The 14,103-nt window shown below is 39.3% G+C and overlaps 1 protein-coding gene across 3 annotated transcripts; it reads right to left on the minus strand.

Annotated features, from left to right (window-relative positions):
- Positions 1–969: 969 nt before the first annotated feature.
- LOC145102655 (transcription factor BC1-like) lies at positions 970–3,110 on the minus strand. 3 transcript variants are annotated; one of them, XM_079040110.1, is made up of 8 exons: positions 2,747–3,110; positions 2,482–2,652; positions 2,295–2,360; positions 2,106–2,174; positions 1,929–2,000; positions 1,626–1,820; positions 1,438–1,532; positions 970–1,281 (listed from the first exon to the last, which is right to left on the minus strand). In XM_079040110.1, the coding sequence occupies exons 1-7, from the start codon at positions 3,023–3,025 to the stop codon at positions 1,443–1,445; spliced, it is 942 nt and encodes a 313-aa protein (XP_078896236.1). In that variant the 5' UTR covers positions 3,026–3,110; the 3' UTR covers positions 970–1,281; positions 1,438–1,442. The 3 variants fall into 3 exon arrangements, with proteins under 3 accessions (XP_078896236.1, XP_078896235.1, XP_078896234.1); XM_079040109.1 differs by having other exon boundaries at positions 970–1,272; positions 1,929–2,015; XM_079040108.1 differs by having other exon boundaries at positions 1,929–2,015.
- Positions 3,111–14,103: the final 10,993 nt, after the last annotated feature.

The following is a 14,103-nucleotide window of genomic DNA, read 5'->3' on the forward strand; positions in this document are numbered from 1 at the left end:
CGGAAAAACTCCGGCCGGTGGCCGGAATACCAATAGAGACGACATATAATTATTAGAGACATGTATTAGAGACGAAGGTTTTTGCGACGCAAATGATTATTAGCTACGAGGTAATTACGATGTCCCTTTAGCGATCAGATGTCGTCGTTAAAGGTATGAGCGATGACAGAGGGAATTAATTGCGGCGGCAAAAAAGGCTACAATTTTTGTTGTGATTACTCAAAGTTGACAAAGAACTTGCTTAATGGTTGCTAATTAATAGGACGAAAAACAATCTTTAATATAATTCTTTTGTCATTGAAATATTAAGCTCAATAAAAATCTAGGTTTTTTTTATTCGTTTTTTTGTTTTGTTTTTTTTAAATGAAGTTAGGGTAGTTTTGTGTCATAGTTAGTATTTATTTTGTCAATAAATACCCCTCTGAGCATCTTGGTCTACCTGTTGGTCGATTCTAAACAAGATTTGATCCAACTGAGTCGCTTTAGTGTCCTAATTTAGCATAGACAATGTTAATGTAAGGTGAAAAATAAACGAGTTAACTTGTATAGAAAACGCTTGAATCTATAAGGTAATGAATCACGATAGTACTATTATATATTTATATTATGCATTTGTAAAAACAAACTGTTTGCTTTTTTTAGGACGTTTAAAACATCATGTACATGTTTGGTCAATTTAACTAGCACGTACAGTATGATATCCAGTGAATTAAACAAGCCGTCTGTTTCATAAGATTGTCAAATATTAATTTCGGCTAAATTTAAACCCGCAGACTAGTATATATGATACCCATAGCTCTATATAATCTGATGTATGCTATATAATGTAGCACATTAAATTATGAGTATAACAATGAAGAAGCCATGGAAACAAATATTTTTTCTGAACATTGCTTATGTTTTCTGACATTTCAGACCCACACAAAAAGCAAAATAAAACAGCCGAATACAATGAACCAACACAAAAGGTCGAGACCAACAGTAACTAACTGTAGAATTAATTCAATTGATAATACAAAAAAAAATTAAAATTGAAAAATTAACAAGTGTTCTTTTACAAACATTCTAAATACACATGTGTTCATAATGGATAGGGTTCCTTGTGTTCATGATCAGTTCTTGATCAATTTCTCTTCACATATCTCAAGCCTCAAGGATACTTGATAATGATCATCAAATGTGGAAGCTATTTTCTTTCGGGATATTCACATGAATTTGATTAATTTGCTTAGCCGACGATGATGAGCTGATAAATCTCCATGCATGCATAAACTACATACACTAAAACAAATTAAAGATAATAATTAGTTATCGTTTTAGTTGTTACATTGATACATCAACTTTCGTTTATTAATGTTTAATGAATATAAATTAAAATAATTAAATAAGAATAGTATTCACCATGAATTAAAATAATTAAATAAGAACAGTATTCACCATGATTAAAAAGAACTCAAGTTACTGTTGATAGCGAAACGAGTGTCAAGTTTTAGTCTTTGTTCATCCGCTTCCCACAAGTGTTGTCCATTTCCCTGGAAAATTAAATTATTTATTAATTTGTATATAAATAAAACAAAATAACAATAATTTTTTTTTTGTGTCCATTCATGAGTTCGAAAAGATACCTGGGAAAGAATATTTGGCATTTGGGATTGTTGAAACAACAGTGAATTAGGTGATGCTGAAGCATCAATCAGCAGTGGTAAGTGAGGGTAGTTATCGGTGGCCGGAGCAAAGGTGGCAGGGGAGGCTCCGCCGTGGGTACTACATTGTTGTACACTTGGCATTGGCATGATTGGCAGTACCATGCTGCTCATATTCTGGACATATAGTATACAGCACTTTTCAAATCATTATTAAATAAATAAAATAAATAATTCCACAAACCCTAAATAAATAAATAAATAAATAAATAAATAATTAATTACCTCATCAGGTTTAAGCATGAATGCCTCCATATCCACTCCGAAGTCATATAGCATGGGATTTACAGATGCAAGCTTCATGGAGAGAAACTAAAATAATTTATTTATTAATGATTAGCAAACAAGTTTTTATGTTCTTTGCGTAATAATTTATTTTTAAATATAGAAAAATAATATTACTTCAACTTGATTTTGTAGGGACTGAACATAATTGATGATTTCATCCAACATGAGGGCCTTTCCAGTAACCTGCATATCAATCAATCCCACATGAAATTGTCGGAAAAAATATTCATAATATTCCAGTTTAATTAAATTTAATTAATTATTTTCAAATTAAAAACAAAGACAGAAGCAAGAACAACTCACCTTGTCACAACCTGGAACAATGGCTTGCAACAGCTTCATCCTTTCACTTATTTTCTCTCTCCTTACCTGCAAAAAGATTAAAATAAAAATAAAAATATTAATTAATGATTCATTATATGTTAATATGCATGAAATAAGATGAGGGCATAATTGGAAATTGAGGTGTGAACATGTAGAAGAAGGGTACCCTTTCAGCAAGGCTGTGGCTATCAGTAGCTTGGCCTCTTCTTGCTCTAACATGAATGTACCCAATTGCCCCTTCTTCTTCGCAAGAACTTTGCTTCGATATAATCTTCTTCTTTTTTTCCTCTTGATAATCATTGCTTTTCTTTTGTTTCTTCAGTTTGGTGCTTGTATCCTTTAATTTTAAAAAAACGAAATACATTTTATTTGCTTCATTATCATTTTAAAGAAAATTTGATTAAATAACTTAAAAGTAATCAAGTTATTACTTTAGACTGAGCACGGTGTAGAGAACAAATTTGTTTGTCCTTCCTCTTCTTTGCGAACAACTGATCATTCACACTTGAAACTTTCTGATCATCAAGAACTATTGACATTGAAGAATCTGGGCTCTGCAACTTGTTTGCTACATAAACTTGATCATGTTGTTCGTGGAACTGAGAGAAAGAGGTGGTCGTGGTGGTGGTGGTGGTGGTAGGGAATGGAAAGAAAACAGTCTGATCAAGGACAAAAGATTGGTGTTGTTGATGGTATGAAAAGGCTGCCATATTTTAAACTTTCAATTATGATTTTTGCTGTTTATAATTTGGAACTGAAAGATGCAAGAGAGTTTGGAAAAGAAAATGTGGGTCGATAACGATCATGGAGATAGGTATATGTAAACACGAGGAGAGAGAAAATAAGAAATAATTAAATGATATGAGCCAAAATTCATTTAAATATTTAATAAATTCCAAATATATATATTTTATCTGATCTAATAAATAAATATATTTTTTCATATGTCATGTTTTTATTGTATTTTTTTACATTTTTTTTCTACTTATCATTTTATATTTTTTTTTATTTTATTAAATATCATATAATATTTAAATGTAATAAATATAATAATAAATGCATATCAATTTTGTTAATACATCTTTCCTTTTAATTTGTAAATTTCTAAATTGAATCAAATTATTTTATTTATTTATTTATTTAAATGAAAAAACGAAAAAAAAAAACTAAAATTAACAAATTAAAATTACATTTCAATAATTCAATATATATATTTTTTTTTCCTTATAAATTCAAACTTGCTAAATTTCCCTATAGATATGGGAATGATACTTTTAGAGGTTAAGAACTTTTCTCTGATTGTAATCATTTTATCTTTCCTGTTGTATTCAACTAATAAAGCAATACAACGTGCCAAACAGATTATATTTAGATCTCGTGTTCTACGTCAATTCATACTTTGATTCTGTTTTATTACTCGATTCAATCGGAACTACAAATGGTATCAGAGCAGGAATCAAACTGTTTTGATCTGATTTTCAATTGTCTCAAAAGCTTTTTGAATCTCGCTATAGATTCAAAAGATTCCGCACTTTTGATCCTGAGAATCTTTGTAGATCTCAAGTTTTGATTTGATTGCAGTTCGATTGACCAATCGAGTGTTTGGTATTCATTTGATGTTTGATTCATTTTGTTAATCCCAAACTTCTCAAGCTTTTCTTTGAATTCGTCCGTACATCCATGACGAACTTCAACATAAATATCATGACTTCTTACTCTCATCCGCTCTGATTTTCAACAAAGATTCCAATGCTTATCCCCGAGTATTACGTTCAATGGGCAGATCATATGGAGGATTACTTGAACGAAATTGATGAAGAGCTACGAAAGTGCATTACTAATGATGTTCTTCCTCCTCCTTATGTTCTAAGCATTGGTACTTCTGCATCAACTCAAAGTGTTGCTGATGAAACCGCAAGGCTGCAGAAGAACGAGAAGAAGTGCACGAGAGAGCTTCATGGTGCTCTTCCTCCTGTTGTGTATAATTATGTTCGAACCTGCAAAACCTCAAAAGAAATTTGGAATACACTAAAGGAAAAGTACAAGGATAGTGAGAAGACTAAAATCAGTTTAGTCAAGCAATGTCTGATTGAATTAAGAGAATTCAAGCAAAAAGATGGAGAATCGATCGAAATGTACTATGACCGTCTGAAAGAGCTCATCTATAAGTGTAATAGGTATGGAACTACAAGGTATGCTATGGAATACAACCTTACTTTAATTACGGGGCTTCGTAAGGAGTGGAGGAATGTGAGTTTGATGATGAAGACACAACAGACCTTCGATTTTTTAACTCTCAATGATCTTTACAACCTGCTAAAAGCTCACAAAGCTGAAGTGAATGAAATAGCTGAAGAGTCAAAGATCAATCTGCATGGTCCATTAGCATTGGTTTCAAAAGTATCGGGAAGAGTAAGGGATAAGGAAGTTATTGAGAAGGAAAGTTCCAAAGATCAAGGTCTTATCGTCAACTCTGATGACGAAGTAGTGGCTTTTTACTCTAACAATAGAGTAAAGAAGTTTCATAAGAAGTCGTTCAATGCGAAGTCAAAAGCTGGGGAAATAAAGGGAAGCAATACTAGAAAGATTATTGATGAGAATAAGTTTGAGAAGAAAGAGAATATGGGTGAAGATTCGAAACAAGAGAAAAAGGTAAAGGGTGATTCGGGAGTTGATTGTCACTACCATCATGGTGCAAATCACATGGCCAATGAATATATGTTGAAGAAGAAATAAGAAAAGAAGAATAGGTTTATGGATGAGGCATACTATTCTGAAAAGCTGGAAGAAATGAGGGCTAAATCGAAGGGGTTGTCACTGGTAGCAAGAAGAGAAGATGAGGATGAGGGAAAAATACCAAATATGGTTTTCATGCTCGGATGACGAAGAAATGAGGAATCCAACTCATGGAGCCATGTTCGCGAGGTATGAGGAGGATAAAGAAGAGAAAATCAGTGGTAGTTTCTTTGTTTTGACATCAGGAGACAATGCACCAATGACTTCGAAGGTACGTTCTCTACTTCAATCCTTTAATATTCCTTCTAGTGCTTATAATTCTGTGTTAACTGAGTTTGCTGCTACTATTACTTATGTTAATAATCTGGTAATTTCTGCTAGCAACGAGGCTAAAAAGTCTAGAACTCAGTTACTCGAAACCCAGAGGATGTTGGAGGCAAAGAAGGCTAAGATAGATCATCTAGAATTACAAATAACAAACATCATGGTTGATAGAGATAGTTTGAATATAGATAATAGGATTTTGTTAAAACAAAGGAATATTTACTATAATTCTGCTAAAAGACTCTATTGTAAATTGACTGAATTGCATCACTCAAGTGACATAAGTGAAGAACAACATAGGAAGCTTGTACCATTTTTATCTTTCAAAAGGAAAAAAGTAGATACAACTTCTTATGATAGTGAGATGACTATTTCTGACTTTGATAAAGTTCCTAATAATAGATATCCCTATAGAATAGTGAAAATTAATGAACATCTAAATGCTAATGATCTTGTTGATATAGTTCATAAGACCTTGACTGTAAATGAACAAATCAAGATTTTGAAAAAGGATGAGAATTCAACTTCTGATTCCCAATATAATTTTGTTGATATCGAAGATGACAATATCAGTGAAATTGAAGCAGAGGAAGTTGTTGATTGTTCTCAGTTATCTTTCATTAATGTCAAATCATTAGCTATGGGTAAAGAAATATGTCATGATTCGAATATTAAAATTGAGAAAGACCAACCTTCTACATCGAAAGTTTTTAATCCTGACTATGTGACTGTCAAAGATAGTCAGAATGACAGTGATGATGATGAAAAAAGTTTCAAAAGAAACAACTGATCCAAGTGTTTCGAAAAAAACAAAAATTCCTCTAATCATTGAAGATCAAGTGTATGAAGAGACAAAGAAATTTGACACAATCATGAAAGAAAAAGGTTTAAATTATCTTGAACCTAATTCTGTAGTTTATCCAAACTTCAAGTATACTGATAATGTTGTCTTTCCAAACCAAGTTTTCGTCACAAAGGGTAATGGAAAAAGTGTGAATCCAGAGATAAACAAACCGGTTGAAGAGGACAAGAAGAAAGCTTCAAAAGAAGGATTTTTCTCGAATCAAAGCACCATTGAGAACAATCTTACCAAAAACTCATACACTTTTCAAAGACAAAAGCCAAGTCGTACTTGGGTGGTTAAAACTGAAACGTCAAAGGTTGAAAAACAAACAACGTTAAAGTTTCTGAAAAACCAATTGAAAAGGTTCAAAGTCAAAAAGAAAATATTCAAAAGATTTCACAAGAAAATGGAATTACAATGAATAAAGCAAGAAATAAGGCTTATTGGAATAATTATGTGTCTACAAAGAAACAACAAAAATTTTCTTCCAAAAAGTCTGAAAAGAAAAAGTCTGAATCCGTTAAGACAAAATCACAAAAATCATCTTTTGGTGACAAGAAACCGATGTCAAAACCATCACAATCACAAAATGATTTTCCAAAGACAATGAACATATTTTGAAACCAAACCAAAAGTCTAATGTTCAAACTTCTTATCATGAGAATTATGTAAAAAATCAACAATCCAAGAGTTTTATTAGGAATCCTAAAAATCAAAGGTTTTTACAAAATAATTTTCAAAGAAGTGATTTTCGATCGAATGAAAAAAAGAGTTATCATCGAGTTCCTTATCAAAATAAGTTTTAGCATGAACAAAAAGTTTTTCCATGTAATAATGTTGGTTATAAAAACCCATTTCAGAATCGTTATACTCCTCATGTTTCGACAAGAAAGCCAACAAGAAACTTTAAGAAATTGAAAGTTCAAGGGAGAAGAAATGAATATTTCATGCCTGATCAACCTCATTTTCAAAACTCACCTTCGAAACAATCAGTAAAAGCTTCATTTGATAAAGGAAAAACAAATGTGAAAAATTTCAAGCATTGGTTGGAAGGAAAGGGAAAGAGATTTCAAACTGGGAACTTCTCAAAAGAACAGATTAAGGATACATATGAGAAGTATTTGAATGAATCATCAAATGCAAGTTCTTCTTCGAAAGAATCAAATCCTTCTGCTCAAAAATGGAGAGCAATCTCGAAAGAAAAAGTCAGTAAGAAAGAAACTAAGAAGAATGACGAGAAAGTTAATGTTGAATTTAAATCTTCGAATGATTACATTTCGATACCCTTAAATAATGACGTTGACTTATGTAACGTCCCGTTCCTAAAAGTATTTATGTATGAGTCCCTGAGATTTAAGATAGCCGTCCCACCTCCTTGATTGGGTGTGTTTGGTCTTGAAAAGATTGGATTAGCAAAGAAGAGCATAAAGGAAGAAAGGAGAATTTGTCAAAGAAGGAGAGGAACAGCTGGAGCTTATAGATCTCGGAAGACATCATCCTTTGGAGCCTATTTGAGGTATAAAACTTCTTGCTTGACATTCATATTGTGTAGATCTATGTGTTGTGAAGCTTTGACACCATTCTTGTCCCAAAAGTCCTCATCTTGTTGCATGTTTCGAGTTGGTCAAGATTATCTGTCCTTTCAGACCTTAGGAAAGGTCTTGAGTGAGAAAAATGAGGTCCCAAGGGCTGAGGTTGTTCTATGTGTGAGATGAGTGGGTCTTAATGGATTAAGAGCTTTATGGACGTCCCAAGTGATAAAGTTTGAGACTTTATGAATCTTAGGCATATTTGGCTTAAGGATCTATCGTTTGGGCTTAAGAGCTAAAACCATTAAGACGTTATGTGATGTTGTTGAGCAGTGAGGTTACGCCCCGCGTAACCTATGAGTACGCCCAGCGTAGCGGGCCAGTGTCCCGATCCCATGTTGCGAGCATTGTTGTACGCCCAGCGTACCAAGAAGGGTACGCCCAGCGTACCCCATCTGTGGCATTTTCAATTTGGGCCTTATAGTTTGGGCTGTTATTGGGCTGTTGGATTTATGGGCCATAACTGGAAATTATGGATAAAGTATTTTGGGCCCAATTATTATTATGGACCTTGGATCTACGCCCATTTCGTGCGGAGGGCCCAATTTGGTAAATTGGGCCAATATTAGGCTTTGTAGAAGATTTGGACTCTGGCCTTGGCCCAAATAAGTGGATGTATGTTTAGCCTAATGATTATTTTGTTATGATGGCTAGCTCGGGAGTTTCGGTGAGTCGGTGATTCGGGAATCTGCTTCTTCAGTTCAGAGTTTCGGCAGTGCGAGGTGAGTTATCCTCACTATATCAACAAGGTCTAAGGCACCAACGCCGGCCCTTTATCGGATTGAGATCCGGGTATTTGTTGTTATGTTATTGCTTTGATATGTTTGCATCCTGGTAGCTAGGATGGTATATGTTAGAGACCTGGTTGAGGTCGGTATCCTGATATGTAGGGTGATGCTATGCTAGTTACCGGTTAGGTCGGTATCCTGGTTAGGATGATGATATTTTATGTGATCTGTTTGATCGGCTTGTTGACTGTGAATTGTTATATGATTGTATGTTTATGCGCACATGGTTGTTTGGACTAGAGTTGGGTTGAGGCGGGTCCTGCTTTGTGCTGTAGGCCAAGATACCCAGGGCGGACCGGTTGTCCCGAAGCCCCAGCGAGCGGTCCGGATAGGCTGTAGGCCCCAAGAGGGTGGACCAGACGTGCCGAGTCTCGGAGAGTGGACCAAGCCGACTGAAGGCCCGGTGCGGGCGGACCATTCATACTGTAGACTAAGGGAGTTGACCAGGTGGATTGAAGGCCCGGTGCGGGCAGACCAATCACACTGCAGACTCAATGTATATAGCTAGACTCGGAGGGTGGACCATGTGGACTGTTGGCCGGTGCAGCGGACCAGTCACACAATAGACCCGAAGTGCATGGTTGTTCTGTGATCGGATATGATGTGGCATGTTATGCGTGTATGGTATATGTGGTTGGTATTTTGGGGATATCTCACTAAGCTTTCGGGCTTACAGTTGTGGTTTAATGTTTTTCAGGTTCTTCAGGAGACCGTGGTAAGGCGAAGGCGTGATCGTACCGCTTCTCATGTTTATGTTGTGATGTGATTCTGGGAATACTCTAAATAAATTGTAATGAAAACCTTTTTGTAAAAATTTAATGGAATCGGTTGTTTTTGAAAAGTTTAAATTGGTTGGAATTTTTCGGTCGTTACAAGTTGGTATCAGAGCCTTGGTTTGAGTGAATTGGAGGAACACTCGTGTGACTCCAGTCTCAAATCGAGGAGGGTTTTCAAAAGAGAATTTAAAATGGTTTTCAAAATGAGTAAAGGAGGACGCGGAGGTACGATCAGCCGGAGCCAGTAAGTGACCCCAAAATACCATACATGATATTTGTTTTTGAGCTTTGATAGAACAACATGCTAGTGCTAGGCTAGGGATCTTCAGGATTTCATGATAATGTTGACTGATTTATGATGCCTGTTAGCCTAGAGTTTCTCTTGGGAGATTTCCAGTGTTCCTCTAGTAGTGAGGGTTGAGCGCTTGTTTTGTATGTTTTCACTAGGGTGTTGTGGTAGTACCTCATACAAATATGGGTAGGTGTGGAAGGTAGTATGGGCCCGTACTACTGAAAGCACAGGACCCATACGCGTATCAGGGAAACCATGACCTCTAGGGTTGGGTTAAGAGTTGGTTCCCGGGTTAGTGGGAAGTGTCTGAGATTTTTGTGGTGTTTTTCAGTATGGAGATTCCGAGGCATGTTGGGAGTGGATTCGGGTCAGGATCGGGAGTAGGAGAGGGAGTTCCGGGCGGGTCAGTACCGCCCGAGGTTGTTGGTCAGATGAGCACGTACGAGTTGGATGCGAGGATTCGTGAGATCCTGCATGATGAGGTTGCTGCATTGTTCTGGGCTGAGTTGCCAGAACTGTTTGGGTCGATCAAGACCGCCATGGTTGAGTATTTTGATGAGTGTTATGCAGCTCTCACAGAGACGGCTGCCGCGGCGGCTACAGCGGCTGTAGCAGCGGAAGGGGGAGGAGCTGGTCGGGGTTTTCAGTATCGGGACTTCCATAATACGAAGCCTCCTACCTTTGATGGAGTTCAGGACCCGATCGTTGCTATGAGATGGTTATCGGACGTGGAGGGGTGTTTCTTCACGTGTTCATGCCCTGTTAATCAGAGGGTGAGGTGTGCTCTGAACCTGTTGAGGCTCGGGGCGAAGGATTGGTGGAGATTGACCACGGGGTCATATTCGGATGCGCAGAGGGCTGCAGTTTCATGGGATCAGTTTAGAGATATGTTCAGCACTCGTTATGTTCTGCGAGTTGAGAGGGAGAGATTGGCTCAGGAGTTCCTTGAGCTGAAGCAGGATTCGGAGTCGGTGACGGAGATCACCAGGATGTTCACTGAGAGGGCGATGTTTTGTCCTGAGTTCGCTTCGGAGCAGGCTCAGATGTCCCAATATCTGAGTATGCTCAAGAGAGATATCAGACAGTTTGTGTCTACGTAGAGGTGCGAGACTTTGTTGGAGTTGCAGGAGGCCGCCAGGCGGCGTGAGTTAGAGATTGAGTTGTAGTTGCGTGAGCTGAGGCAGGCTCCGGTGCAGTCGCAGCCGGCGCCAAAACGGTCCAAGACCGTTGATTCTAGGGTAGGAGATCAGAGCAGCCACGCTTGTGGGAAGTGTGGGAGGGGTCACACCGGAGTTTGTAGGTCCGGTAGTGCATGCCGCAAGTACGGAAAGGAGGGGCACTATGCGAGGGATTGTCGGCAGTCATCGCCGGTTCGGGATTTGAGGATTTGTTATCACTGTCATCAGGTTGGGCACTTGAGGGTCAACTATCCACAGCTTACTGCAGGACCGGTGCAGGCTCCAGCACCGGCAAATTTGAGGATCACGGGTGGAGGTCAGGGTGGAGCGGAGCCCCCAAGGGCTCAGGTTCGTGCTTTTCAGCTTACAGCAGAGGAGGTTAGGGCAGTGTTGGATGCTGTTGTGGGTATGTTTCCTTTTTGATATTTTGGTATCTTGTGATTATTGTGGAGCATTCTTTATCTGCTAGTTTCATTGTGTGGTTTTCGGTGGTATTCGTTGTTCTTTGGGGGTTATGGTATGGTTATGGGATTAGTGTTGGGAATTTTGTTGGTTATCATTCATGAGGGTTATTAGTGAAAATCTGGCATTGGTCTGAATGTCGGGTAGCATCTGCAGTCTGAGGAGTGGTTAGCTGAAGATTGAGTTTCTTTCGAGCGGGATGATCAGTGTTGAAATGTGATATTTGTGAAGGTTGCTAGTGCTAGTGGGAATTAGGCCGCGTGTAAGTGTAGGTTTTGTGTAGGGTTGTTTTGGGAGGTCGGTGATAGCGACCAGTGGTTGATAGTTCGTGCCCTAAGTGGGGGAGATGGAAATTCTCCGGAAGGTCGATGGACATGAGAGGTTGTTTAGCTGCTTGGGATTCAGTAGTGGTTTTGTCAGTCAAGAGTATAGGCTGGTATGAGTAAATGGCAAGCGTGCGGGGCGGGATACAGACCTAGGACATTTGATTGTGGAGGGCCTAGGATCAGGCCGGAATTGAATATATGATGGAAATAGATTTCGGAACCCCTAGAGGGCTAGAATAGTATGCATGGGAGGATTTCCCAAAAAGATAATTCGGAATGATGAATGCTAGTTGAGCAGCCCGGATAGACTGAAGGACGATAGGCGTACCAGTCAGGCCGAAGGCTCGGAGGACGGTCCAACCAGACTGAACGCCCTGGAGGGCGGTCCAGATTGGCTGAAGGTTCTGAGAGTGGTCCAGATTGGCTGAAGGCCTGGTAAGGCGGTCCAGTCATGCTGAAGACTCCGCAGGTATTGTTAGACCGGTTTGAGGAAATGGGTTGAGTATGTCGCGATGTGTTAGCATTAGAAGGTCTGGCCCCGGGTATTGATCTCGATTAGTGGATATAGTGCATGGACTCGAGAGTCCTTGCGAGAAGATTCAGAGCAGGTGTGTCGCTAAGATAGCGGTTATGCTATAAAGGAGTGGTGTAGCGTTGGGCTAGCACCGTGGCACTTGTCGTAGTGACAAGGCGGCCAAGTGGATTTCCTTAGTAAGGAAAGAGAGAGGAATGTAGCTTCGAGAGGGAGTGTAAATTCACGGAAGGGATAGCGGCAGTGTAGAGTTATGGTTGGAGTGATCCAATTATGGTTTTTGAGCAGCATGATTGCGGTAGTGGTATGGAATCACATCCGGATGGGATGTCTGCTGAGGTTGCGGAAGGATTTCCGCAGGGGTAGAGCCAAGAGGCTCAGAAAGGATGCTGGGATGGAGTCTTGGATTCCCAGTTTGATTCTGATTAAGGAATTGAGTATGTAGTGGTGATTCATCCTGGGGGATGTTTGGAGGTGTCGTCAGTGTAACGGGTTTTCCCATCCCGAGGGTGCTAGAGTTAGTTCAGGATGTGCATGCGATTGCAAGAGGAGAGCTCATGGGAGTGATCTGAGGCTGAGGAATGTGTCATTCTGTCAGCATGGAATGAATACGGTTGGACTCAGATCGGGAACCCGGTGGTTCAGGGTTATATCTAGCTCGTAAGAGTCAAGTGATTGTTGTGATCTGGAATGAGTGAAGTATCATGGAGTGGTACTTGGTTGATAAGTGTGGTATCTGATAAGTGTCGTTATCAGAGAATGGAGCTGGTGGCCGGATTGAGGCGGTGGTCAGGACACCGCAGGGAAAGTTGGGTTTCGGGTTTCGTTGGTTGTGTCTTGACGAACCTGGTCCGGTGAATGCCAGGTGGTGCGTTGCGGGAGAAGTTCTGGAGTCGAGTTGCCGCAGGATTTGAGGGCGAAGCCTAATTTAAGTGGGGGAGAATTGTAACGCCCCGTTACTAAAAGTATTTATCTATGAGTCCCTGAGATTTAAGAGAAAGGGTAATGTTGGTCCTTTTATGGGAAAAGTGGAAAGGGAAGACCATGCATGAAAAAGGGATCATGCCGGGTACGCCCAGCATAAGCTGGACGTACGCCCAGCGTAGTGGAGGAAGAAACACGGGTGTTTGAGTGAGTACGCCCAGCGTACTAGAAGTACGCCCAGCGTACTCTCAGAATCCCCAAAACCCTAACTTTAAGGCAACCACTATATAAAGAACATAAAGGCTTCCTCCTTAGCCTCTATAATCACTCTCCTACCCTCAGAAACCCTAAGATAGCCGTCCCACCTCCTTGATTGGGTGTGTTTGGTCTTGAAAAGCTTGGATTAGCAAAGAAGAGCATAAAGGAAGAAATGAGAATTTGTCAAAGAAGGAGAGGAACAGCTGGAGCTTATAGATCTGGGAAGACATCATCCTTTGGAGCCTATTTGAGGTATAAAGCTTCTTGCTTGACATTCATATTGTGTAGATCTATGTGTTGTGAAGCTTTGACACCATTCTTGTCCTAAAAGTCCTCATCTTGTTGCATGTTTCGAGTTGGTCTAGATTATCTGTCCTTTCAGACCTTAGGAGAGGTCTTGAGTGAGAAAAATGAGGTCCCAAGGGTTGAGGTTGTTCTATGTGTGAGATGAGTGCGTCTTAATGGATTAAGACCTTGGATTAAGAGCTTTATGGACGTCCCAACTCATAAAGTTTGAGACTTTATGAATCTTAGGCATATTTGGCCTAAGGATCTATAGTTTGGGCTTAAGAGCTTAAACCATTAAGATGTTATGTGATGTTGTTGAGCAGTGAGGTTACGCCCCGCGTAACCTATGAGTACGCCCAGCGTAGCGGGCCAGTGTCCCGATCCCATGTTGCGAGCATTGTTGTACGCCCAACGTACCAAGAAGGGTACGCCCAGCGTACCCCATCTGTGGCATTTTCAATTTGGGCCTTA

This window comes from Lactuca serriola, chromosome 4 (genome assembly GCF_051521515.1).
Source record: "Lactuca serriola cultivar US96UC23 chromosome 4, Lser_US96UC23_V15, whole genome shotgun sequence".
In the NCBI taxonomy this organism is placed as follows: Eukaryota; Viridiplantae; Streptophyta; class Magnoliopsida; order Asterales; family Asteraceae; genus Lactuca; species Lactuca serriola.